This window comes from Sinohyriopsis cumingii, chromosome 2 (genome assembly GCF_028554795.1).
Source record: "Sinohyriopsis cumingii isolate HCF-2022 chromosome 2, ASM2855479v2, whole genome shotgun sequence".
Classification (NCBI taxonomy): Eukaryota; Metazoa; Mollusca; class Bivalvia; order Unionida; family Unionidae; genus Sinohyriopsis; species Sinohyriopsis cumingii.
Window position 1 is genome coordinate 52186229 of NC_142962.1, and position 27750 is coordinate 52213978.

A 27750-nucleotide genomic window follows, 5' to 3' on the forward strand; every position below is an offset into this window, starting at 1 on the left:
ACTGGATCGTATTCTCCACTCTTCAAAATGGAGGTTCCTGATTTTGTTCAGTACTTTTCATGACTAGAACCACAAATATGAAAGCTTCAATAGCTTAAGTAAAGGCTTTGATATTGATGTAGGCAGCAATTAGTTTTTATAAAAAATCAATTTCAGATGATTTAGTGATGCAGACGCAGACAGAGAACTTGTAAATTTCAAGTATGAGATATGGCAGCTACAGCTGGTCATGTGGCTTCACTGACTTCATACATAATAGATGTGTACCAAAAATGTAAAATGGTTAAAATTGCTGTTAAATGTAACATACACTAAACTGCTTAACAGTTAACAGGCAGGCCTATGTGTATGGAGTCAAATAGGTAACAGGTGTTCTATTTATAGAGCACTGCACTGGGTAACTTTGCTACATGTGTATTGAAGGGCTAAAATGCCATACACTCTATGGAGGTAAAGGGTTAAGGGGAAACTTGTTTTTCACACACATGCTTTTTAATAAAATACATTTTTAGATTGGTAATTTTTACATATTTGAGATTTTGTCCTGTTTATTGACTTTATCTATGTATTCTTCTTTAAAATGTTTGTAAAATTGTATCTGCTTTAAAAGTTGTCCACACATTACTATTAAACGTATAGCAAGCCAATAATATAACGTTAACTATACTCATGTTAATTTTTGGTCTACTGCATTTTAAGAATGCAAATCTGCCTCACAAGAAAAACCTGCAATTTGTTATCACATTTCTCTGTAAAACTTAGGCAATTGAAAATTGAGGTACAACAGACTGGAGAAGAGATTTCTATATTATGACTCACATAGCCTTGTGGTAAAATTAATTTTATATTAGTCTGGCCCAGAGATATCTGAATTTGTTACAGTGTTGTGATATAATATGTACAGTTTAACACTAATACATGATACCTTGTGCATGAATAGGTCTGTATTATTAAGTCCTGCTTGATGACATTTTGCTTATAGAGTTTATTGACCTGTAGATTTGCTGGGTGTTGGTAGCTATGAAGATGCGTAGACAGTCTATTAAATTATAGTCAGTTCTTTATCTTTATTCACAATGAAACTGTAAAGTTTTGTTTGGGTTATATAAAAGTCCTTACTGTTGGCTCATATTTTGCTTCTGTCCCATTATTTTATGATTTGGAGTGATTTAGAATGAATTGCTACTTTTGAAAGAGTGCAGCCAATCAGAGGTTAACTCCTTGACAGATGATGGGACCAATTAGCATCCAGGGCATGCTAGGTTCAGTTAGTGATGCCAACCACTATGACAATCTAACAGTTTATAATGGATTTAAATGTGTGAAAATGCATGGATAGAGATAAAATTATGTTACATACTCTGTGGTTCTAGACAGTAGAACAACATAAGAGACAACAATAAATATAAAAGCTCTTTGGCACTCTTTGCAACACATTGCAGCATGAAAATACAAATTACATTCAAACTTATTCATTTGCTTTTAATGGAATCAGATATTTTGCTTGGTCATCATAACATTTCCTCAATAACTCACAACCAGATAACATACAAAGCCGCTTATAATGTAGGGTCAGCTGTGGATCCCATTTTTTAAACTAGAAAATATTTTTTAAAATTGGCATCTATTTGCTAAATGTGAAAAGAAAACAAGGATCCAAATTGGTGAATAAAACATTGATATATCTGTCATTTTATCATCGAAAACAGTGGCTAGTACCTGGATATTTGAATCAATAGATTTCTCATCTTTTAACAAGAAGTCATATATTTTGTTAAACTTCATTTCCAAAGAACATTCTTAGTAAAGTCTAAATAACAATATTTGATGAAATTTCAATCAATGAAAATGACACTAATGTATACTGGTGACAATACTTTAATAAATAAATACCAATTAAATAAATTCTGTCAAGTGAAACTTGTCATATTGTTCAATCTTCTAAATCTGTTTCAGTGTAATCATTATAAATTTTATATTCTCTCTTGTATTCAAACATGAGAAATGTCCATCCACAATCACGGCTTGTCAACAAGTGTTTCTGTGAGACATAATTAAATGTTGACTGTGTTTTTAGCTCTGACTTGAAGTATTTGTTCTGTTGTTAAGCTCAATTATAAAAGAAGACCTGCTTTGTATTGTCACCTTAATTGCATCCTTTGTTTCAAATCAAGTAAAGGGGCTGGAATAAAAGAAAGGTTTAAGGACTTGCATATCCTACATGCTTAAGAGATATAGTGGTCACAGTTATATAAGTTCAACTCATTTCAATTGGTCAGTCAAATTCGGTTTTTAATATGTAATTAATATGTTATTAATATGTAATTAATATGTAATTAATATAATTAAACTACATTAAATTAGCCTGCTCATTCACAAATATGAACAAAGATGGCATTTCATCCAAGAGAAATGAGTACTTCAAATTCAGATGATAAAAATATAGCAAAGCTAGCACATCTTCAAAAAAGAGCATTAGGCCAAATATAAATCCAAACAGAAAGCAGAAAAGATCTAGCTGGTAAGTTAAAAATACTACTTATCAAAGACTGAATCTAGTTATAAAAAAACAGCTTAATGTACAGGATTTGCAGTAACAGTGCTCTTGTATATTTACAGTCACTATTCCAGTATAGGCTACCTGGTAATACTCCCCACCTGTGATCCATGTCCACCAAAGAGTATAAAATTCATGAACCAAATAAGGAATTGCTTTTAAAAAAAGTTCCAATACTCTGAAACTTTGCTCTGGAATAGTATTCCAGTCAAGATTAGGGCTGCTCCTTCTGTTTCCTTTTTCCAGACTCAATATATCCAGTGTTTTCAGATATAGTTAAAATAAGAATGAAAGCAACCGTATTTTTATTGATAAATGTCTCTGGGCATCATTAAATATACTACTCATTTATGTCACTAATAGCATATTGCATGTATTTTTTACTCTATGTACAATATGTATGGGTGAGTATCCATCTGGTGAAAGGAAAGAAAGTAAATATATTGTTACATATATACATGTACATGTTACTATGTATAGGTATGCATGTGTGTGCATACATGTGCATTTGTATATAAATAAGTTCCTTTGTATGAGACCTCAAGGTAGATTGGTTCTATAACTGATTATATTACCCTCTTTTTAAAGTCATCATTTTTATTATTATAGTATTAGCACTTGGTGAATTAAAAGCTTAGTTGCACAGGTACAGTTTGTTATGGAGAAGCGAGTTCCAGAATTTGTAATGAACTAAAACTGAATTGGCACTGAGAGATTCCTGTAGGATGAGAAGTTTCACTATTGGTAATAGACACATTATTTAAAAGTCAAGTTTCAGTGCTGATAGTTGTTTCACCAAAAAGATGTCTGACTGCTCTGGTGGCCTAGTGGTTAGAGTGTCTGCCTCAGATGCAGGAGGTTGGGGGTTCGAACCCCAGCCAAGTCATAGCAAAGACTTAAAACATATTACTAGGCATTCAGCATTAAAAAGTTATTGTTATTGTTAGGACTTGTCCCTCACTAACTCACTCTTGCGTTATGGTACAGTCTATGTTTTTGGACCCTCTTGTATTCACATGTTCCCATTTAGTTACCCATGTTATAAATTAGGTGACATTACACCGATGTATAACTCAACAAGGCTGTTTCATTATGGTACATAAAAATATAAAAACAACATAACCACATTATTAGGGTCCTACATTGAGAGACAAGCTCCTTATGGTAATTACCTTTTCCTTCTGTCCCTATTTCCATCTGTCTGTCCATGTCTCAGAATAGGGCAAGAAATAACTTGGTTTCACCTTAAAACAATTTGATCATTTTCATCGTACATGCATTCAACATTACATAGGGTAGATAATTATTTTTCTAGCAAAGCAACTAAACTAGCATGAATCTCATCATAGATTGCTCGTGACGAGAGACACTAAAAGCACGGTATGCATGGGTATTTTACCCTTACAATTACTCAGTCTCATGTAGATTTAAGGCACGTTTCTTCTCTAATTGACACACTTGTCTTTTGGATCTTGTCAAGGAGTGTACGTTCTCCATTTTTGTTCTACAGCTACAGGGCTGTCTCTGCGTATGTGTGTACAGGTATATCAGACTGTTGGTCTTGCCATCTGTATGGGGATGGAAGCAGGTGTGACCATCAAGACCACACAAGGAACTTCTGATTTGTTAACTTGTGCACATGGTGGATCCATGAAGGGTGTGTGTAACTAATATAAGTGTGGGCCAACCCAAGAATTCAGGAAAACTGTGTGGTTTGACAGTGAACACATGAATAAGGTCAAAATGGTTTGTTTGCAAGTTTTTACAAATATTTATAAGTTGTACTTGGTTGTGAATCATACTGACTGTACAGATGACTGGGTCATGAGTTATATGTTTGATACAGTTGTTATTTTGATTACAGTTGAACATATTTATTTCAACTGATGATGTTGTTTCAACTGAGTACAACTGAGTCACTTTCATTACATGAGATTATTTGAATCTTACTTTCATTACATGAGATTATATGAATCTTACCTTCAATTTTAAATATATGAATCGCATTTTTGTTTTCCCATTTGTGAAATTTGTGTAAAGTAATTGAATGAGTCGTACATGTTTAGCGTGTGAAAGAGATTCACTGTATTTGTAGAGTATATACATATTTTATTAATTCATTTATATACATATTTTATTAATTCATTTCATAAACTTCCATCATTCGTCACATTGTGTTGTGTTGCCATTTAATCCAAGCATCCATTTAGGTCAATCCTGTTACAGTCCACACTTCTTGTAACCATCACAACTCTGTAGCCCATTCACATAAATTGAATATCATTTGTCAGGTGAGTTTCCTATGATATAACAGAGTTTCCTTTTAAATGTTTCAGCTTTTTAGGTCTAGATTAAAAAGAGTTATTGCCCCTTTTCATATGATTTTTAAAAAAACTCCACTGTAACTACAGCAGGTCATTGGACTATTGAAAAGTATTTGATGCATTCATGATATGTGCCTTGTCTCACATACCTAGATTTGCTTATGTGGAATTTGTCTCATAAATTCTATTTTTGGTAGAGTTGTGACCCATGACAGTTAACCTAACATCATCAAATGGGATAACGCTTGTTAACAACATAACTGAAGAATCGTTTAGTATACTCTGATGGAATTTGGTGTGAACATTGACTTGGACTTCTGCTGGTTGTGGATTCCAATTTTTGCAGCACACCTTTTGCCTATTGCAAAGTGCTAAAATCAGCTGAAATTAATAAAGACATGACATATTTCATTTAATTAGGATCCAGGAATATACACACTTTTTCAGTGGGATAGCAGTATGCTGGAGGCATTATGGTGACAGGCAGTTATATTCTTTCATAGTTACATATTTTAGCGTATGGATTAGAGGACTGATATTCTTACACACCCTTCCTCTTAGGTTCCATTATCTACAGAATATATGCATCTTTTATGGCTTTGCCGCATTAAAAATTAATGATTTTTGTTGCATCTGTTGATTACAGGCACATAACCCACTTGCTTTAAATGTTCTCTCCATGATTTTGATCCATCACAAAATAAGGTGGTCAGACTGATCCACTTTTGTTTTCCAGAGTAACATACTTCAAGATTCTCATCTAGGTATTGCATGTCTTGCTTAAGTGTGCAGTATGGTGAATTGCCCCTTTGGGGATTTTACAAAAGTAGAAACTATACATTTTGTTTTGTAGCAACCATTTGTTAGTGTAAATCGATTTGGATAACTAAGGAACCATATACACCACTCCCTTGCTGTAGCATACCTGAATTAGTTGTGGAACTATTTATAACATGGGGGCATGTGTGGATCCCTTTTTTTTCGTATAAAACATGCCCCACTATAGGACCCACTTGCTGAATGTGAATAAAATCAAGATCCAAATTGGTAAATGAAACCTTGATATGTTGGTCATTTTGTAGTTGAAAACAGTGGTTATTGCCTGAAAATTTGAATCATCATCATGGAATTTACAGCTTTTCATAAGTCAAATAATTTGTTAAAGTTTTTTTATTAAATAAATCCTCACTACACAGTAAATAACAATATACAACATAATGTAAATCAATTAAAATATTAGGAATTTCTGCTGGTGAAATTCATGCTTCAATTCTAAGTGCAACTGTGTTTTGATCTCCACATGTACAAGTGTTTTTTGCATTGTTACAATCAGTTAAAAGATTGCATTCTTTTGTATTATAACATTTATTACATCTTTTGTGTCATATGAAGTAAAAGGGCTGGAATAAAAAGTTAAAAGACATACAGAACTTTCTGTTTAAGAGCTAACAGTTAAATCATGTTTCCAGTCATGTTTTTCAGTTAACCAATCAAACATCATGTTTGCAGTCAACTTTTTCAGTTAACCAATCAAGCACAGTTATAAATATTAATATGCACACAACATTAATATTTAGGTTTTCCAACTTTTTTGCAAATGTGGTTACAGATAAATAGGAAATTAAACAAAAGACATCCTCAGTGCATGAAAATGATAGTTTCACAGATGGCAAGTTTCAGTCAAATCATGGAGTTCATAATTTAATAATAAAACAGCAGAACATTGAGTTTAAATGTTTCACCAAATAAATATCATATTTTGACAAAATAATCTTGTTGTGATTCATCCATAAATCTAGAATGTACAGTACCCACAATCACCTGCATAAAGCACTCATACAGTGTTTTTGCTGGTACACAATGATGTGTGTTAAAACCTATTGGAGTAATGTTTATAATATTGGTTCAGAAATTGGTTAAATTGAAACTTAAATTGCCAGTCGAGAATTGTCCTCAGTGTGAATACTGTTACACTATGTGTAATCAGCCATTTACCCCCACCAATGTTTATGTCCTTCCCATTCTTAATTTTACAAAAGTCCCGCAGTAACTGATGCCTCACTTAAACTGCATTCTAGTTTTGTATCCCTTTGTTTGCCACTTATCAAGGGAGAGGTGTACATTTTTTTTCTCCAAACATAGACTTGAGTGTTGAGACTGTCAGTATATAATTTTTTACTTTGATCAAATTAGCTTCCTGCTTGATAAAATCATGCTCTATGAAAATTTCCTTTTCTGTAGGTTTCCAGCAACTATTTTGGTTTGATATCTGTTATTCTTATTAGCAGTATAGATTAGTGTGACAAAAAATAGTCTCTTTATTTTTGCACAATCTTAGAAATGTTTTCATGTATTTCACATCAACAAATGAGTTAGAGATTTTAGACTGGAGATTTGTTTTCTTTGCTGTCTGTTGAATTCATTTTAGCAGTATTTTGAATACAAAAAAAGCAGGGGTGCCTGCAGAATTATTTTGGGGGGGCAAACGAACATGTAGTGGTCAGCTATTTAGTTATGGATGTAGGCCAAAACATGTTTAGAGGTGAAATCTGAGGGATGGGGGAAAACAAATGTTTCAATCTAATTTGGAATAAATCTCAGATTTTTTTTATAAATATTTGTTATAGTGGTTTATTTCTCTCAAATCAGAATGTAGTGTATCTTTGAAAATTATGGCACCAACTACTCAGTTGTTTTCTGGTCAACAGTGACAGCAAACCCCTATTTGTTATCTCACCTTGATACCACAATAAAAAATTCAACTAATCACTGAGGACATGGCAAACTATGTAACCAATCAATGCTTTGTTTGGTGTGCCATACACAATTCAACTAATCACTGAGGACATGGCAAACCATGTAACCAATCAGTGCCTTGTTTATAGTGTCATACACAATTCAACTAATCACTGAGGACATGGCAAACTGTGTAACCAATCAGTGCCTTGTTTGGTGTGCCATATATTACATTGTAATATAAATTACAAAAATTACTTAAAGTAGTAACAGAAGAATATAACATATGTGTAGGTATGCAAAAAAGTACCCAGAAAACTTAGTATATATATATATATATATATATATATATATATATATATATATATATATATATATATATATATGCCCTCTTGCCCAAGTTACTTTATGATTGGAATATAGCATTATGGGGCCATATGGTCAGGAAAAAGTGCTTGGATTTTAAAGGTTTTTAAAAAGGTTTTTATTGAAGTTCTTTGGAACACTTGTACTTTAAGTATATGTAATTGTCACACTTGGAGATGCAATGTTACAGAATTTTTAATATTTTACTATGTGATTATAGCTGGGAGACACTTGCATAATTTTTAATAATGTGTTTATCATGTGTTTTAAACATAGTTTATTATGTGTGATTATCTCATAATAGCTTGCAGACATTGTTACATATTTTTAATACATTGTTTATTATGTGTGATTATATCTTGGAGATACAGTTAAATAATTTTTAATATATTGTTTATTATGTGTGATTATATCTTGGAGACACTGTTGCATGATTTTAATACATTGTTTATTACGTGTAATTGTAGTTATTATGTGTAATTGTAGTTATTATGTGTAATTGTAGTTGGGAGATACTCTGATACATAAGCATCACATTGCCTCCGATGAAATCCGCCAAGCTGTCACACGTCTCATGTCCAAGTGGAATGAGCTCTTACAGGCATCTCAAAATCGGGGCAAAGGTCTGGGGGAGGTTAAGGACATCCTTGAGTTTAATGAGCAGGTGGAGAAAGTGGAAACCTGGATTAGGGACAAGGTGAGGAAATTGTATCCAGAAATGTTCAAAATTCTTTAACATGATATGATGGATCGATAATGTTGTAGAAGTGTTTATTTCAGACAAAATTTATCAATCAGTTTTCCTGTTGTGACTCATTTTTGCTGGTAAATATTATTATTCTTTGAGTTAAGAATCTTTACATCTTGAATGAAATGAAAGCAAAACAGAATTCTATTTAAAAACTGATCAGCATCACTGATATTATTTAATAAGCCATAAGTGTAATGACTTTCAATACACTGGATGGCATTCCAGTTTTGACAGCATGGTTCAGAATAAAAATTTGGTATAAATTAATCAGATGTGTCACATTTTTTATAGGTATGTTTTATATATTGTTGTACCCTGCAAATGCTATCTTGTAATACTAGGTATTTGTAAAATAAATATGACATGAATGTAAAATTATTTTCATGTTGTTAGTAAAATTATTACATGGAACAAGTTTTCTTCCTTGCGGAATGTAGAAGGCAGAATTAAACCTGATGCTAATTTGTGTTTGACCTGTGTAATCATAGTAGACACATAGGTATCACTGGCAACAGTGGCAACATTAAAGTTTCATGTTAGCATTTGAACAGGCAAGATATAGTGGGCATTGAATGGGCTCAACTGAGATGCTGGCTTTTGCTGAACACTTGTAATTTTATATCAATGAAATTACAAAGTGGAAGCACATACGATAGTGGTAGAATTCTACAGTACACCACATGCCAGTCACTTTTTTTCTTTTCAGAATTTTAGCTTACTGTATCACATAAACATCTGAAATAAAAAGATTGATCAAGTAATTTTTGTTTTATCATTTACTGGAAATAAGTACAGAGGCGATTGTAAATTTATAGAAAGTGGCATATGTCCAGAAACTAAATTCAAAATAAATATGTGGATTAGTAAACAGTGTAAATTATTTTCAGAGTTAGCCTTGTACAAAAGGTTAAGATATAATGGGGCCGTTATAATCAGAAATTATTTAATTTTCAGAACACCTGCGGTGTTCAAACTAGGATATTTAAATCTCAACTTGAACTGTGATCATGATAATTGACACGAGCTTTAGGTATTTGTTAAATATCCAAACAACATTCATATGATTTCCAGTAAATGGGATTCATTGTGCAGTATTTAGATCCTATCAGACATTTTATTCCAGTAAATGGGATTCACTGTACTGTTTTTAGATCCTATTAGAACTGTTATGCCAGTAAATGGGATTCATTGTACAGTATATAAATCATATCAGAGCTGTTGTACTAATATATGGGATTCATTGTACAGTACATAAATCATATCAGAGCTGTTGTACTAATATATGGGATTCATTGTAAAGTATATAAATCATATCAGAGCTGTTGTACTAATATATGGGATTCATTGTACAGTATATAAATCATAACAGAGCTGTTGTACTAATATATGGGATTCATTGTACATTATATAAATCATATCAGAGCTGTTATATTAATATATGGAATTCATTGTACAGTATATTAATCATATCAGAGCTGTTGTACTAATATATGGGATTCATTGTACAGTATATAAATCATATCAGAGCTGTTGTACTAATATATGGGATTCATTGTACAGTATATAATTCATATCAAATCTGTTGTACTAATATATGGGATTCATTGTACAGTATATAAATCATATCATGTAAACATTTCAGGAGGACCTTGTCCATGCTGGTGACTTAGGAAAGGATTATGAGCATTGCTTTGAGCTGCAGAAGAAGGCCAATGATCACGAGTCAGCGGTAATAGATGTCAATTATATCTACTGATTTATATAGCATCATATAGAAACAATTCTGAATCGGCTATGCTTTCTATAAGGCTGAGCATATTGTCATAGACTCAGGATTAACCAACTGTGCACCATAGTGCGGTTGGGGTGGATATTTACTACTGCATATGAAATCTCCACATGTTATTAGAGATGTTTCTTTTAAGACATTAGTGTTCATTGGACCTTGGGCAGTGCAAGAGCATGTAGTTGGGGCAAATTAGTTGCTTTGTAGTTACATGAATTTTAACGTATTTCTTCTCCCTATTTTCGATAATGTGCGACTTCATAGGCATGTTCTCAGACATCCTGTGGTCCATGGAGTCAAAGTACATGTATACTGAATTACTAGTTGGCTAATGCCATATGTATTGTGCCTGTAGGAAATCTCTGTCAATAAGTTTTAGCTATTACCATGTTTATTATATCACACTTGGCTTATCAAGGTTTGACATTATACAATCATCATTGTTTCTTGCAAATATTACATGGTTGTGTTAAATCATTTAATACCAGTTGTGTTTCTCCATCACGTGGTTGTTTGATGGGAACATCATGACACTTGTATTAAACATGAAGTTTCAGGTTGTTCGTGTTTCGCGGTAAACGAACTTTTCAACAATCAAGTCAAGTTCTTATAGACGCCATTTTTATTCATTTGTGACCCATGCATTCGATGGTTCGATATTGCAGGTATGTGATTCACATACATTTACACTCAGATGAAGTCACAGTGAACTTATTGCCAAAAGTAATATCTTAAATATAGTGACTTTATATAAAAACTGTCAGATTTATTGAGTAATACAATTTGTTTTGTGCATAGTTGCAACCTCCCCAGCAATTGCGATTCTTTTAGTATCATTGTACCCTGTCATTGGTTTGACACAGTTTATCCATTCGAGAAATGTTGTTCTGCTACTGTTAACTATATAGAAATATTAGGATACAGAGTTTTTCTCTCAGAGTTTTGTACAGAATAAGATATAAGATGTGAGAATGTTTTATATACTGAAATATATTGAACCTTATTCATATGTGGTTGATATCGCAAGATTTGTGTTAGACTGAGGTTTGCCACATCCGATTCATTGGCAGATAAGGTCTGCCAATTATGATTGGTTCAGTACTGTCACGTGGTTTAAAACCAAAGGTTTTATATTGGAGTGGAAGACAGTACTTGTCAGATAACTGCACAGTGCAGTCAAATTCAAACCAGAAGTAACACCTGTGAAGTCCAACACCCCTTTTAGGTAATGACCTATATTAACTGCTAAATAATAAAAATAAATAATAATAATAGTATAGGACTGACAAAGTAATAATAATGCTTTGATTTATTATGACATTATTTAGGTGAAAATCTAGTAAAATAAGCAATAATTTGAACATTTGAATGTTCATGTTTTTAACAGTATGCATAGGCAAGCATTTTGGAAAATTACATAGGAAATGTTTGAGTAAGTAAATTAATCGTCCAAAATTATCGTGCAGTTATCTCCCACCACATTGGTAACCTGGGTTAAACGAATACAAAGCAAATCTTCGACTCTTGTCTGTTGGGGTCATGCTATGATTTCCAATCATTATTTAATTTATTTAACATTGAAACAGACTATTATGTGCTGAGATATTTTACTGAAATGATCCAGGAACAGGACATCATAACTTAACCTCAGTATCTAATTGTTACAATACAAGAGTGCAAGCAATGAGTGTTTCCTTGCTGGAGTATATCTGTCATATTCCTATGAATATTAAGTACTGGTGACAGCTTGCCAGTTTCATAGTTATGTTACTCTCATTAAAATTTTTTTGACTTTACTGTTGAGTGGAACTTCTTCAATGAACCCTCCCTAGCAGACAGGAAGTAGAGGTCGCTTACAATATAATGTTCACCTGTAAATAAATTCATTTCCAATTTCATTAAGGTGTAGAAGTGGCATATTGATTTTGGGGTCCAAAGATCAAGATTATTTGGCTTTCAGAATAACTTCTATTTTAGAGTCCTTGAGCCATCTACTGGTCATAGGCAACAGCCATGACAAATCTGACAAGAAAATAATGGTTTCTCCTCTGAAAGCTTAGTTCAAGTCTGAATACACCAGGCAACAATTCAAGTCACTGAGAATTGTTGATCAGTAATTTTCAGAATCAGCCATGCACTGTTAGTAAATATAGGATAATTAAACATGGGGTGAGTACATAATGTTCTATTCATGGGACTCTTGCCTTTAAATTTGTGGAACTTCACTATTAATCAGCACTATATAACAAGGATTTTCTGATGTGACATTAAATTCTGTACATACATACCAAAGCCAAGGAAAATACTCATTGGTTGGTATTAGACTTGACTAATTAGATCTTGAATTGTTAACAGTTATTGGTCTAATACCATCTTTAATAATTAATTTTTAATTTTAAATTGTTTTCATTTTAATTTAATAGTTAATTTTTACCATTTTACAAGATAAGCAAAAAGAATTTCTTTGTAGTAGATATAAATTGCATTGCTAGAAGCCACAAAGTCTCCCTCACCATGCTATATTGCAATCCATAATCTTTTAAAGGACACCATTAAATTTTACGATGATTTGTTACTCCAAACGATTTATTAATTTTCATAAGGCATAGGCAGGACAAAGGTGGGTGGTTGCCATTTTTGTTCTGTTGTGTAGAGTCAAAGAGAAAAATGTAAAATGTACAAAAATTTCCCTGAAGTGTTTTAGAAATAGATCCAATTAGTGCACTTTACATTAGTAATTTATTATGTGCCTTTATTTGGACTTTATGATGTCATTGCCAATATGAAAAGTTTTCAATGACAGAGATACTGAAATGGTAGTTTGGTGTAGATAAGTGCTAGGTCAGAACTGAATAGAAACCCATGCTGTAATTGGGTGGGAACATACATAATTATTAGTTACTATATTTAATAGATTATATGGCTCTGTGTCCTTATCTTTTCTTTTTCTCAAATAAACAACCCAGGAATGAAATGCTAACATGGATATCTTTCTTTAAAAACATGTAGCATTGCAATTACTGTCATTTGTCCAACTCTGGTGGTTCAAATCAATCCAGTATTATACTAAATTAAGAGTCATTTTAATGGGAATTTAAATTTTTTTGTAATAAACAATGATTACCTGACTTTGTTTTCAGTAATTACTCGTAGCACATATATTTGTTAATTAAATTATTTTTTTTATCGCATCTGACCTAATTGATGTGCATTTTCTTTCATTGTAAGCAGTTAAATATGTCCCCAAGTTAGGATTATTAATGTCAAATGTAAGAAACTGCAACCTGCTATGAATGATACTTTTGAAAAACAAACTGAAATAAGTTTTTAAATATTAATCATATTTGTTCATGTTGAAGATTAGAGAATACTCTTATAAAATGCACTGAGAACAGTTGAAAATATGTCTTGCAGAATTAATTTTTTTCAGTATGATGCAGTTAGATCAAATTGGAATTTTGAAACAAAAAGCATGAACAGCCAGCTTAGCATGCATAAAAAATGTATAATTTCCCCAGGTGTCATATTGTTCTTGTATAAGCATTTTTTATTTTGTAATATTTAAAAAAAGACAAAAGTCACAACCATGTCATCTTACATTCTGATCTCACCCAGATTTCAATGTACAGTATTGTACTAAGGTAGCAAGAGATGCAATATAAAGACACGACAATGTAATGTATATATTCTATCATTTTGAATTATACAGTAACTGTTGATTTTACAATAGCGGACATCATTTAGGATGCCAACATTCATAACATGTTTTTCCTTTAGAAAGGTAAATAAGGAATAGAAATATCAATTTTATGCAAGTACTCGATGAATATTGAATAAATCTCACAGAAGTTTATTTTATGGAAAGTACCACACAAATTTAGAAGAAAAAAACCCACAAAATAATATACATTTTGATAACATTTTAGAATTTCATTAACATTTATCCATACATAATATAAGTTGGATGAATACAATTAGATATAAGTGAAAATATAATTTTTGAGAAGGTTGATAATTTTATATTATTTTCAATGACTGTAATTAAAAATGAATATGATTCTACTTGATGACATTTTTTATGCTGCCAATGCACAGAGTGTAAGATTATTTGTTTTACGCAATACATATATTAAAGTCTTTGTTTTTGTGATGACCTCAGCATGACATGTATTAAAGTCTTTGTTTTTGTGATGACCTCAGCATGACATGTATTAAAGTTTTTGTTTTTGTGATGACCTCAGCATGACATGTATTAAAGTCTTTGTTTTTGTGATGACCTCAGCATGATATGTATTAAAGTCTTTGTTTTTGTGATGACCTCAGCATGACATGTATTAAAGTCTCTGTTTTTGTGATGACCTCAGCATGATATGTATTAAAGTCTCTGTTTTTGTCTTTAGTATAAAATATTACTTTCATGAATAGATCTGACCTCAGCATGACATAGATTCTAGAAAGATTTATTTAAAGTCATTTCTTTTAATTAGCCAATACAGTTTTTGTATTTTAATTTTATTCATTTGGATACATCGGGTCAAATATTTTGAGCATGCTTTTAATAAGTAAATCCACGATTTTCTCAAGTCTGTGTGAAGAAGTGGATTCAAAATTTTATTTTTGGATGTTTTTTTATCTAATACTTTTGATCTAGATGGTTTTGTATGCCAGGAGAATGCCTTTTTGTGGTATGAAATTTATTATCAATTTAAACTGTTGTGGACACTTTTGTTGTTGTTTGTTAGAGTTTGATTTGGATATGTAGATTTTTGTCCTATGTTTTTTTTTTCTTTCTTTCAAATTCAGCTTTTCTTTTGCTAAATATATTTAGTTTATACTTAGATATGTTTAGTATGGTGAGGGAAAGTAAAAAGAAACAGATTAATGTTGTACATTGTAAGAATTTTCATCATTATATAGAAGTTAGAAATTCACTTTTCACCTTAAAACCGTTAATGGACCTTGAAAGTCAGTGTCAGAGTGGTGTGTGGAGGGGGTCTTGGGGGGGTTGGTTGGTTGTTAAATCAATATGCTATTCCATATTCATATAGTTGTTAAATTTTAACAGAGATGCCTAATCCAGACAAAGTTCATACCTGTTTATAAATTCAGATGAGTTATATTTTGTCAGATTATTTACTTTTTTTATTTGTACTCCAAAAATATTACATTCATCACCTAAATAACTTCTAAACCCAGCTTGGAAGAGGGAAAAAAACTTAAGATGACTGACTTAAAAATACCCCATCTGTAGATGTTGTCTGTAAACTTTTAAAAGTGTTAAAAAAGGTCCTTGTGAATCTTGAAAGTTCTTAACATTTTAAATGGTAAAATCAAGGACTTGAAAATTAACATTTTTGATTTGAAGTGCTTGAAATTTCTTTTAAATTTTAAAGGAAAGTCAAAAGTTACTTGCAAAATTTTTCAAAACATTAGCAAAGCTGTTCAGTATTTGTATTTTCTGAAATTTAACGACGATACTCAACTAAATATGTTTTACTATTTTTTCATCAAAACAAAATGGGTACATATTTGATTGAATTAGGTCTTTGAAAGTTATTACATGTGTCTTGGAAGTACTTAAAACTTTCTCAAATTTATATCTCCAAAGCTGTAGTGACCCTGCTTATGAGAATATATTACTACTAAAACATGCTTTGGGATTCTAACTGAAGAATATGCATTACTCCTATTCAGGGCATTACAGTCGATGAAAAGCGAATTAAGGCTATCAATGAACTTGCCGACAAGTTGATCAAGCAGGGTAGAACAGATACCACGGCTGTCAAAGAGAAACGTGACAACATGAATGAGAGGTAGGTTGTCTGTCTGTCCTCATTCCTTGCCATTTCTGGAAGATTTGCACAGTTTTTCTTTTCTTTAATGCTTTTGTCGATACAAATTATTTCCATATTCTCCATGAAATAGTCTGTTCTTTGTTTTAATACCTTTAATTCTTTGTTTATATTTCAGTTGAGTGTTGGTATCAGTCTTTATGTCTCTTTCTCTCTACCTCTTCTTGCCTGCTTGCCTAACTTCTTTCTGAACTTTGTATGCCACTGCGGAGGTAACATTATCCAGGTTCATCTCTCATGTCACATGTTGTCTGTCATTATGTCTCTTTGTGTCTATATCTTAATGCCTAATTACCTGTAAGTACTTCTTTCTGAACTTTGTCAATGCATGTCTGTGAATAGGGCATGTAGTTTTACCAAGGTTCATCTCTCATATCACTTGTTGTCTGTCATTATGTCTCTTTGTGTCTATATCTTAATGCCTAATTACCTGTAAGTACTTCTTTCTGAACTTTGTTTGTCAATGCATGTCTGTGAATAGGGCATGTAGTTTTACCAAGGTTCATCTCTCATGTCAGTTGTTGTCTGTCATTATGTCTCTTTGTGTCTATATCTTAATGCCTAATTACCTGTAAGTACTTGTTTCTGAACTTTGTTTGTCAATGCATGTCTGTGAATAGGGCATGTAGTTTTACCGAGGTTTATTGATCCTGTCACAATTATGTCACATCATGTACTATCTGTGACAAAGTTCGTTACTACTTAGTATTTTTTTAAAGACTTCATGGACTGAAATACAGTTTGGTATGTGAATTTATATTATGAAGACTTAAGCTGAGTCAGGATTGATTTTCACTGTTCTCTTGCAAAATTGTATAGTCCCGATTTTATTTAAAACTGTTCTTTGTATATTCCCGGTTTTATTTAAAACTCTGTTCTTCAGTATCATTTCCGTCTTAATACCTAAGGCTGTCATGAAGCAAAATCAGATTTAGCATGAAACCTTTACATTATGAAGATCTTTAATAAATTTGATTTCCACCTTTATCATTTAGAATTGTATGGAGTTATGGCCCCTTATGGATGTTGAGATTTGATCTTGTTTTGCACCCAGCAACTTTTAAAGAACTTCATGGATTAAATCAAACTTAATATAAAGCTTTGCTTTAAGAAGACCTAGAGCTCGTTTGATTTCAGTGCTTTTTGGGCTAAATTGTATTGAGTTATGGCTTTGTTGGACTTACTTCATGTTCTGAAACCAAATTTGCAGAACACTGCCCTTCAGTTTTGTTGCTGCTTAATAACTTTAGAAACACTGATGGATTAAAATACAATTTGATATGAAGTTTTGTGTTAAGGAAACCCCTTAGTCAAGCTTGGTTATATGGAATTATGGCCCCTGTTTGATTTGGCACTTTGCCTTTCATATGGAATTATGGCCTTTCATATGGAATTATGGCCCCTGATTGATTTGGAACTTTGCCTTTCAATTTCATTTCCACTTAATAACATTTAAATGGCTTCATGGATTTAAAATTAAGTTTTACATTAAGAAGAGTTGGATAAGTGTTAAATTTCCATCATTTTCTGACAGAGTAATGTGCCCCATTTGATTTTGGACTCTGCCTTCAGTTTCCACATAATTACATATATTGAAACCGAATGTATGAGGTTTTAAATTTGTAAAATCAAGATACGTTTGTTTTTATTGTGTTTTGGTTACCTTTTGTGAAATTATGGTCCAAGTTTGACTTGAAATTTTGCCCTTTATTTGCATCCTTTTGGCAGGGTAACTTATTGCACATTGGCTCATCTCTAGTCTAGTTGGCACATTCTCTCACTCTCTCTCTCTCTCTCTTACACACACACACACACACATGCACACAGACACACACCTACCTCAATGCAGCATGATTTACTGTCAGCCATAGTCATACTCATTATGTAAAAGCGATTTATCTCATTTGCTTTGCCTTTAATAGGTGGAAGGACTTGCAAGGTGCTCTTAATAACTACAAACAGAAGCTTGTCACAGCTCTAGAAATCCATGCCTATAATCGTGATGTAGATGATACTGATGACCGAATTAAGGAGAAGATGACCCTGTTGTCTACAGATGAGTTGGGAAAAGACTTTACAGCAGTGGAGGCTCTGCAGCGCAAACAAGAGGACATCGAGAGGGACATGACTGCTCTTCAGAATCAACTAGAGGTAGGTTCAGGGAGCTGTATTTTCCAAAATCTGTTAAATGCACAGGTGAAGTTAAGTTCAATTTGTATATTCAGATTTGCATTTATGGTTAATTCAGCACAATGATCACAGCAATAACATTAGCTAGTTTTTACTACCAATTTTTATACATGCACTAGAAGGTGGAGTGCATTTCTATCCATCTGTCCCTCTGTCTATTCTGTTTCATTTATGCACAATAACAAAAGTTGTCCATGTTCTGCAGATACTAAACGTTGTGGATGGCTTACACTTGGGTTAAGGAAGAAGCCTACTCGTTTTGATTCCAAAATGTCAAGGTCACTTTGATTGAAAAAAGAATAATGGTTTCTGAACAATAACATTAATTCTGCATCACAGATGAAGACCAAACTTTATGGATGATTTGTGCTTAGGTTAAGGAAGAAGCCAGTTGATTTGGGTGTCAAAAAAGGTCAAAGTCACCATGACTGATGGAAGAAAAATGGGAGCAAAAGAGCAAAGGACAGTGTCACAGTAACAAAAAGAAGATATGTTCAACCCAATAAAATTAGTTTTACATCCCAGACCTGGACCAAATTTTGTGGACAATTTGCAATGAAGTTAAGGAAAAAGCCAGTTGATTTGGTTGTGAAGTCAAAGGTCAAGGTCACCATGACTAAAAAATTAAAATGGTTTCCACACAGTAACATTAATGCTACATCACAAACTTGGACCAAATTTTATTAATAGCTTGCACTTGGGGAAAGGAAAAGGGCTATTATTTTGGGTTGTAAGGTCAACAGTTGAAGTAACCTTGGCTAGAAGAAGAAAAACAGTCTGTGCACAAAAAACTCAGTTTTCAATCATGTACCTTGACCAGACTTTGCGGATGAAATGCACACTGGGTAAAAAAGAAGCCTTTTGATTTTCAGGGTTGCAAGGTCAAAAGTTAGGATTGCTTTGACTGAAAAAAGAAAAGTGGTCTTTGAATAATATCTTTAGTTATTGACCATGTTCCTTGACCAAGGTTTGTGGAGGGCGTTAGCTTGCTCATTAACTCAATGTCACTCAGTTGAGTACATTGTTTGTTCCCTGTGAGCTGGTATATCCAAGACTGTGGAATAAATCTAATATCAGAATGCTTTAATAATTGCTGTAAGGATTTAAATTATGTTAGAGTTGCTGACAGAATGGCATTTTTGATATGATTTTGAGTTATATGTCAATACTAAGTGTATAATTATTCTTGTTTGTTTAGAAAATTGAGTCTCTGGGTAACAAGCTGAGTAAGAAATACCCAGACAGGGCAGGGGACATCACAGACAAACAAAATGAGGCACTTGATGACTGGGAAAAGCTGGAGGACCTCTGTGACAGGAGGTAGGTTTCTAAAGTCCACTGACCAACTCATCTATATGTTGAGGAGTGGCAAGTTTCTTTAATAATATGTACAGTTTGAAGTATTTAAGCTATATGAATGGTCTCATTGTCTAGCATCATTATCTGATCAGGAAACATTTGCATAACATGTATGAAGAAGGTATCCCTTTGCTGAAATAAAGAATTTAGGTTCCTTGAAAATAGTTTACCATAATCTCTCATGTATAAAGTGCATCCAACTGCAAACTGTGTATACTTAGTTCAGCCCTATACATAATATTGAAACAGATGAGTGCACTGATAATGAAACAAACAGTGCAACCCTGATCTGGTGGTGCATTCATTCACCTCTTTCCAGTGGTGATCAAATAACTTACAGCTCTCTAAAAGGGAGTCTGCTAATCTTTTTCAGACTTGTTTCAAGTTTTTGGCATAAATGCATAGCTTTTGATGTGCAAAGAATAGATCCTCATTATGAAAGCTAGGCAAGGAACTTTTGCACTTAACTTTTCAACAAACAGTGAAATACTTGCATATAATATTTCATGTTATTTTGGTTACTTTTTAATTAAAAATGAAATACATTTAGTTCAGACTTAGGTCTGTTTAACAAAGTTCAAGAAATTGAAAAAACGGTCTGATAAATGTTGTACACTGTATTCCATCTAGTGGGACATTTAGTATATTTTGAATTTTAAAAAAAATAAGAACAGTCATCATGGTATTAGAAAATTTCTTTTTTTTCTTCTTTGGTACATGTCTTTTGACTACATTTCTTAGGATCCAGAACCAAAATCAGACATAGTTAATTCCAGTTTCATTCTGTTGTATATATTGATTTTATGTAAAATAAAAAAATTTGTTTGTAGGAAGAAAATGTTGGCAGAGTCCTACCAGTTGCAGAAGTTTTTATCAGATGCTCGAGAATTGGTATGCATATCGATTACTTTTGCCTTCAAGTCGATTAGAGTTGGAATTTGTTTGACCTGTCCATCTATATAAAGGGAGTCATTAAATTTAAAGGTCACAGATGATAATATATACCTTAGTTTTCTTACTTAACTAGTTTTACTGGACAAAATTTTGTATGTTTGTATCAACTTGTTATTATGTATCTTAGAAAAGTTTTGGATTTTTAAAATTAAATTTTAAAGTTTACATTGAAAAAGAGTTTGAAATTCTGAAAGGTATTGAACAGAATTAAAATGACTATCATCAGAATAAAAATATATTTTTATTTGGGTTTGGTTAAAGTCAGAAGTTGGCAAAACTAATATTAACAATTTAGCAAAAATTTGATTTCATGTGTGAACTTTGTGGTTTTGTCATTTTGACAGCTGGTTGGGAATTATATTATGTTTACTTTTATTAGATAAAGAAGTTCCTCTTTTTTGAGTGTTTGATTTTTCTTATCGTAAGATTAATTGGTCAAACAGAATAAAAATATATTTTTATTTGGGTTTGGTTAAAGTCAGAAGTTGGCAAAACTAATATTAACAATTTAGCAAAAATTTGATTTCATGTGTGAACTTCGTGGTTTTGTCATTTTGACAGCTGGTTGGGAATTATATTATGTTTACTTTTATTAGATAAAGAAGTTCCTCTTTTTTGAGTGTTTGATTTTTCTTATCGTAAGATTAATTGGTCAAACGACATGATCGCCAAGATGAACTCTGGAGAATTAGCTAAGGATGTTACCGAGGCCAAGGGTCAACTGCAGCTGCATCAGGAGAGAAAGGTAGGCCATGTCATTTTTTTGTTCATGAAAGTGTAAATAAAACAGAATGTAAGGACTTGTTTATCAATACTGTATACAAATCATTGAGTGTAATTCAGATGGCTGCAAATAATAATTAAAATCCTCATGTCAACACTTTGTAAATGACAAAGTAACCTTATTTTTGCCATTGTGCTGTCAAAAACAAAATTCATCAACAAAAAATGCAGAACCATACACTAGCATACAAGCAAACAGTAGACAACTCAATTATTGACTTTATAATAATTTCAGGCTGAGATTGATGGCAGGAAAACTCACTTTGCTGCAGTGAGAGAGCATGGAAACAATCTGATCAACAACAAGCACTATGGATCTGAGGAGATTCAGAAGACAATAGGCCAACTGGACAAGACAAAGTTATCACTTAATGGGGCATGGGACAAACGAAATCACCTACTGACTCAGTGCCGAGATCTACAGGTGAGTGTCCAGTCCATTAAATCTAAATATTTGATTAACCTTTCAAGCAGCAGTGGGAAAAATCTTTGTCACTTCAAACAAATTAAAAATAGCTTGTTTAAATTTGTAATGTTATCATGATATACACATAATATCTATCACTGTTTGGTTTGTAAGTATGACAATCCTTGTTAGCTTACCTGGCAAAGGTATGGCCATTGTTCATCATGCATCTTTTGTTCTGTGTCTGCATTTTAACACTTGTTTGTGAATACTCTTGAGGCTTAATTTTTTATCATATTTTGATCATGATTGGTATTCAAGTTTAATCATCAGTTCTGGGCAACAACCATGCATATTAATGAGATGATCTCGCTGGGCGACAACCTTGCATATTTATGAGATGATCTAGCTAGGCGAAAGCCATGTACCATGCATATTAATGAGATGGTCTAGCTGGGCAACATCCATGCATATTAATGAGATGGTCTAGCTGGGTGAAAGTTATGCATATTAATGAAATGATCTAGCCGGGCAAAATTCATGCATATTAATGAGATCTTGCTGGGCAAACCCATGCATATTAATGAGATGATCTAGCTGCGCGTAAGCCATGCATATTAATGAGATGATCTATCTGAGTGAAGTCCATGCATATAAATGAGATGATCTAGCTGGGCAACATCCATGCATATAAATGAGATGATCTAACTGGGCAGCATCCATGCATATTAATGAGATGGTCTAACTGGGCAGCATCAATTCATATTAATGAGATGGTCTAACTGGGTGAAATCCATACATAGCAATGAGGTGATCTAGCTGGGCAAAAGCTTACCATGCATATTAATAAGATGGTCTAGTTGGGCAAGAGCTATGCATATTAATGAGATGATCTAGCTGGGCAAAATCCATGCATATTAATGAGATGATCTAGCTGGTCAGCATCCATGCATATTAATGAGAAGATCTAGCTGGGCAGCATCCATGCATATTAATGAGATGGTCTAGCTGGGTAAAATCCATGCAAAGCAGTGAGATGATCTAGTTGGGCAACAACCATGCATATTAATGAGATGGTCTAGCTGGGCATCATCCATGCATATTAATGAGATGGTCTAGCTGGTCAAGAGCTATGCATTTTAATTAGATGATATAGCTGGGCAAAATCCATGCATATTAATGAGATGATCTAGCTGGGCAAAAGCCATTCATATTAATGAGATGATCTAGCTGGGCAAAAACCATGCATATTAATGAGATGGTATAGCTGGGCAAAAGCCATGCATATTAATGAGATGATCTAGCTGAGTGAAATCCATGCATATTAATGAGATGATCTAGCTGGGCAAAATCCATGCATATTAATGAGATGGTCTAGCTGGGCGTCATCTATGCATATAAATGAGATGATCTAGCTGGGCATCATCTATGCATATTAATGAGATGATCTAGCTGGGCATCATCTATGCATATTAATGAGATGGTCTAGCTGGGCAAAAGCCATGCATATTAATGAGATGGTCTAGCTGGGCAAAAGCCATGCATATTAATAAGATGATCTAAACTATGATTCATGGCGTCTGTGAACATGCTAGAGGCCATATTTCAATTTGCTTTTGATCAGATTTGGTGTGTAAGCTTATATTATGATAACATCCAATGAATTTGATTTATGTTCACAAGCTGGCATGGTGGCTGAATGGTCTAAAGCAGTCACCATTATGGATCACTGTCATCTCACTTTTGTATGCTTGGGTTTGATTCTCGGGCTTGGCCAATGTGGGTATGTGGGAAAGCTTGCCAGTAGCTTCTCATGGGTCGGTGGTTCTTTCTGGGGTTTTCCCATTTCTTCTTCCTACCATTTATACTGACCACCATGTATAGCCTATCTTGTGCTGAAAAATGGTGTTAAACCCTAAAACAACAACAACAAAAACAAGCTGGCATGTGTCAGCTACTCAGGTTAGCCCACATGGTCCTCTTGCAATTTTTTATGGCTGAGTCATCACTGCATATGCATCATTTTGTAGCAGATTTGGCAGCAAGACAAATTGTAATTTGTCAGCTTTAAGGTTTGCATTGCATTGTGAAACTTAAAGATGAAATTTAACCTATGCTTCATAGGTTTACTATAGTTGGCCAATTTACAAATAGTGTAAAATTTCAGTTGTGCGCCATATATACTTGCTTATAAGTCAGATTCAGCTGCAAACTGCACTGATCCAGATCAGCTGGTACATAATGTGCCAGCAGATCTGGGTTCATACAGTTTGTTGAAAGTAATTAGTAGAACAAATAACATAGACACAGAGGATGGTATGCTTGTTTTATTGCTTGAAAACAGTTTCTGCAATTTCTTGTTTTATATTTTGAATGTTTGGATGCAACCAAATATAACTGCTATTGAAATGTTATCTTAACTTCTGTCTTCTCTCTGTTCAGCTGTTCAAAGAGACTGCGGAGCAGGCAGATGCATGGCTAGCCAGCAAAGAGGCATTCCTCACCAACGACGACCTTGGGGTAGGTATCATTACTTGTGATAGGTATCATTAATTAGATTTTTTAAAAAATATAATCATTTTAAAATTAGTGGATTTTATTCTAATGAATTATTGAAATATAAAAGAAAATTGGAGATGGAGGGGAAGTAATTTTGAATGTGTATGATCCAAGCTGTGTTAATATTGTGAATCAAAATAGAAACAAAATTTGGTTGATTAGCATTTATTTACGCATCTGCGAATGTGAACAGTTCACAGTATAGATGTAAGTACCATATACTTATGTATAAATCGAGTCCAACTGCAAAGAAAATAGATTCTGATCACCATCAAATTCTGGCCCAGCAGATCATGGTCTTTTGTTTGTTCTACTGATTACTCTGAACAAGCTGCATAGACCCAGATCTGATGGCATATCATGTGATGGCAGAGAAGGCCAAGATAGTTAAGATGATGATTCAGATGACCTGAATCATTAATGAAGGTCCTGCAGTATGGGCAACACGCTGAAGTTTAAAGACGATCCCTTCTGCCAAAAAAATCCTAATGTCTGAAGACAGGTGGTCTTTTATAACAGGTCATAACACTATATTATCAGTACATCTGTGTAGTGAGAATCAGGTCTCTCAAGACAGGTGGTCTCTCATAGCTGTAGTCTTTCCTGGCAGGTTTTACTCTATGCAGACAAAGAAACTCCAATAATAAAGTCTGCTCTCATTAACAAATGTTTTGTTACAAAATTTCTTTACATTTTTTTTGTATTTATATGCCTTAACAAAGTCTTTTTGGAATTGTTTGAAATGTTTTATTGCATACTTTAGGACATTGTACATGGTATATTTGTTGAATCTCATTTTCCGACTTTTGCACATTGATTTTGAAGGTTTAATGTCTGGATCTATCCTTGTTTTAGAACACCCTGTATGGTGTTGAAGCCCTGCTGAAAAATCATGATAGGTTTGAGAAACTGATGGAGGCACAACTTGATAAAGTAGAAGATGTCAAAAACTTCTCAAAGAAGCTACAAGAACAGCAACATTATGCCTTGTCAGAAATCGAGGAGCGATGTCAGGCAGTTGTGGATAGGAATACTAAACTTTTCAACTCTTCTGCAGCCAAGAGGGCCAAGTTGGAGGATTCAAAGAATTACCAGCTCTTCCTAAGAAATCTGTATGAGGTAATTATTGTAAGCTATCAGATTTAGTAATAGAACTGTGTTTCTGCCATCAACAAATATGTTTCCTTTTTTTTATCAGGAGTTAGTATTTTCATCATAGACAGCAATATAATGGGTACAGGCATTGCATGATCTATACATGCCACATATACACTGCTTGCAGCAACTATCTAGTTGCTTTTCATTACACTAAAATAGTGTAATTATTCACTGTTTTCAAAGCATTAATAATAACTTTATTCAATAATTGATGAAAAATAACGTTTGGTTCAAGATATAGGAACAGAAAACCATTTATCAGGACCAGAAGTAATTGGTGCCAATGATTTTATTTGGATTTTTCAATCACTGTATTAGTATTGTTTAATTAAATTTAGGTCTCAGGATGGATCATGGAAAAGATGCAGATCGCTTTGGATGAGTCATACAGAGACCCAACTAATCTGCAGGCCAAGCTTCAGAAGCACCAGGCATTTGAGGCAGAGGTGATGGCCAACAGGAACCGCGTTGATGTGGTTGTGACTGAGGGAGAGCAGCTGATTAACCAGGATCACTTTGCATGGAGTGACATCAAGAAGTATCTAGAGGAGCTGGAGCTTAGCTGGCAGGCTTTGATCACAGCCAGTTCTGAGAAGAAGGACAAGCTGCAGGATGCATACCAGGTAACTAATTTAGTAATTGTCAGGGTGTGTTAACTTACTGTAATTACTGGTGCATAAACTGTTGGAGGCACATAAGGTAACTAACAGTAATTGTCAGGGTTATTACCTTGTTGTATCAACTGGTGCATAAACTGTTGGATGAACACCAGGTAAATAACAACATAATTGTCAGGGTTATTAATTTACTGACTGTACTGGTATATAAAACTGTACTAAATTGTTAATTCCTTACATCTGCCACTCTGTACTCATAGCAGCAGAAACCAGTATAACAGTTTAACAGTATAGACTTCTTAAACTGCATAGACCCATATCTGTCACTCTGCACATTTTAGGTTTTAGCTATACTGGTAATAGACCAGAAGAGTTCATTGGATGGCTTGTTGTCTATCATCTGGTGACTGTCTGTTAACACATGTTTTATCACTATTCCTAAGTACTTGGTAGATTGCCATGAAACTTGACACAGTCATCCAAAGAAGGTAGGGCCCCGAGTGGTTCAAGATGAAAATGGTGCTGCTCAAGCATCCAATTGCCACCATTGCAGCCATCATGAAAATCTTCTTATTGCTACTCCTCCAGAATGGATGTTCTCATCGATTTGGGGTTTTCACTAAAAGACTTCTTACAGTGTCTAGTTGATCCTACATAAAAATGGAGGCCAACATTGCAGCCATCTTGAAAATCTTGTTATTGCTAGTACTCTTACAAAATCTCATTAACATGGGTTTTTCTACAGAACACTAATTATGATATCTAGCTGGTCCTGACTGAAAATGGTGGTGATCTGATGTCAAATATAGCTGCCACAGTGAACATATTGAACTATATCCTCTGAATGGATGATCATATTATATTGAGAGTTTTACCAAATGGTGTCTAGATTGTCCTCAATTAAAATGGTGCCTATGTTCTCTCCAGTATGGCTCATTTGATAATCTCGTCACTCAAGAATGTCAGATTTTTTAACACTCAGCAGTTGAACAAGAAGAAATTATTGTATCTTGAATTCCTGGAAAATCTTCATGGCAGTAGAGTATTATGGGATGGCAGATCTGAGCCTATGCTGTGGCAATTAGGTATTTAAGATGGGCAAGTACATTATTATTATTATTATCAGTGTTATTATTATCATCATCATCATCATCGTCGTCATCGTCATCATCATCATCATCATTATATACTTTTTTAAATCACAAATTATTGTTCATTATCATGTGAATTGTTTTAAAAGTACAATTTTACTAATATTAATTTTTTAAAAGTACTTTTATTGTGAATTCTTGTCAAGAGACTGTTTATTTCTATAAATTACAGAAAATTCTTCCTTAAAAACATTTTGGTAT

At 33.4% G+C, this 27750-nt stretch overlaps 1 protein-coding gene across 4 annotated transcripts in view; it reads left to right on the forward strand.

Annotated features, from left to right (window-relative positions):
• The window catches only part of LOC149804849 (spectrin beta chain, non-erythrocytic 5-like), a 338094-nt gene that overhangs the window by 242818 nt on the left and 67526 nt on the right, over window positions 1–27750 (forward strand). For all 4 annotated transcript variants that reach the window (XR_016416849.1, XM_089945259.1, XM_089945279.1 and 1 more), the window contains exons 55-65: window positions 8489–8680; window positions 10377–10463; window positions 16215–16333; window positions 18295–18523; window positions 19761–19882; window positions 20752–20812; window positions 21519–21620; window positions 21894–22082; window positions 24507–24584; window positions 25479–25742; window positions 26120–26404. Coding sequence is in view for 3 of the 4 variants with exons in the window: in XM_089945259.1 (XP_089801385.1) it covers window positions 8489–8680; window positions 10377–10463; window positions 16215–16333; window positions 18295–18523; window positions 19761–19882; window positions 20752–20812; window positions 21519–21620; window positions 21894–22082; window positions 24507–24584; window positions 25479–25742; window positions 26120–26404 (1728 nt within the window). In the remaining variant the exon portion in view is untranslated. The remainder of the gene's footprint in view (window positions 1–8488; window positions 8681–10376; window positions 10464–16214; window positions 16334–18294; window positions 18524–19760; window positions 19883–20751; window positions 20813–21518; window positions 21621–21893; window positions 22083–24506; window positions 24585–25478; window positions 25743–26119; window positions 26405–27750) is intronic.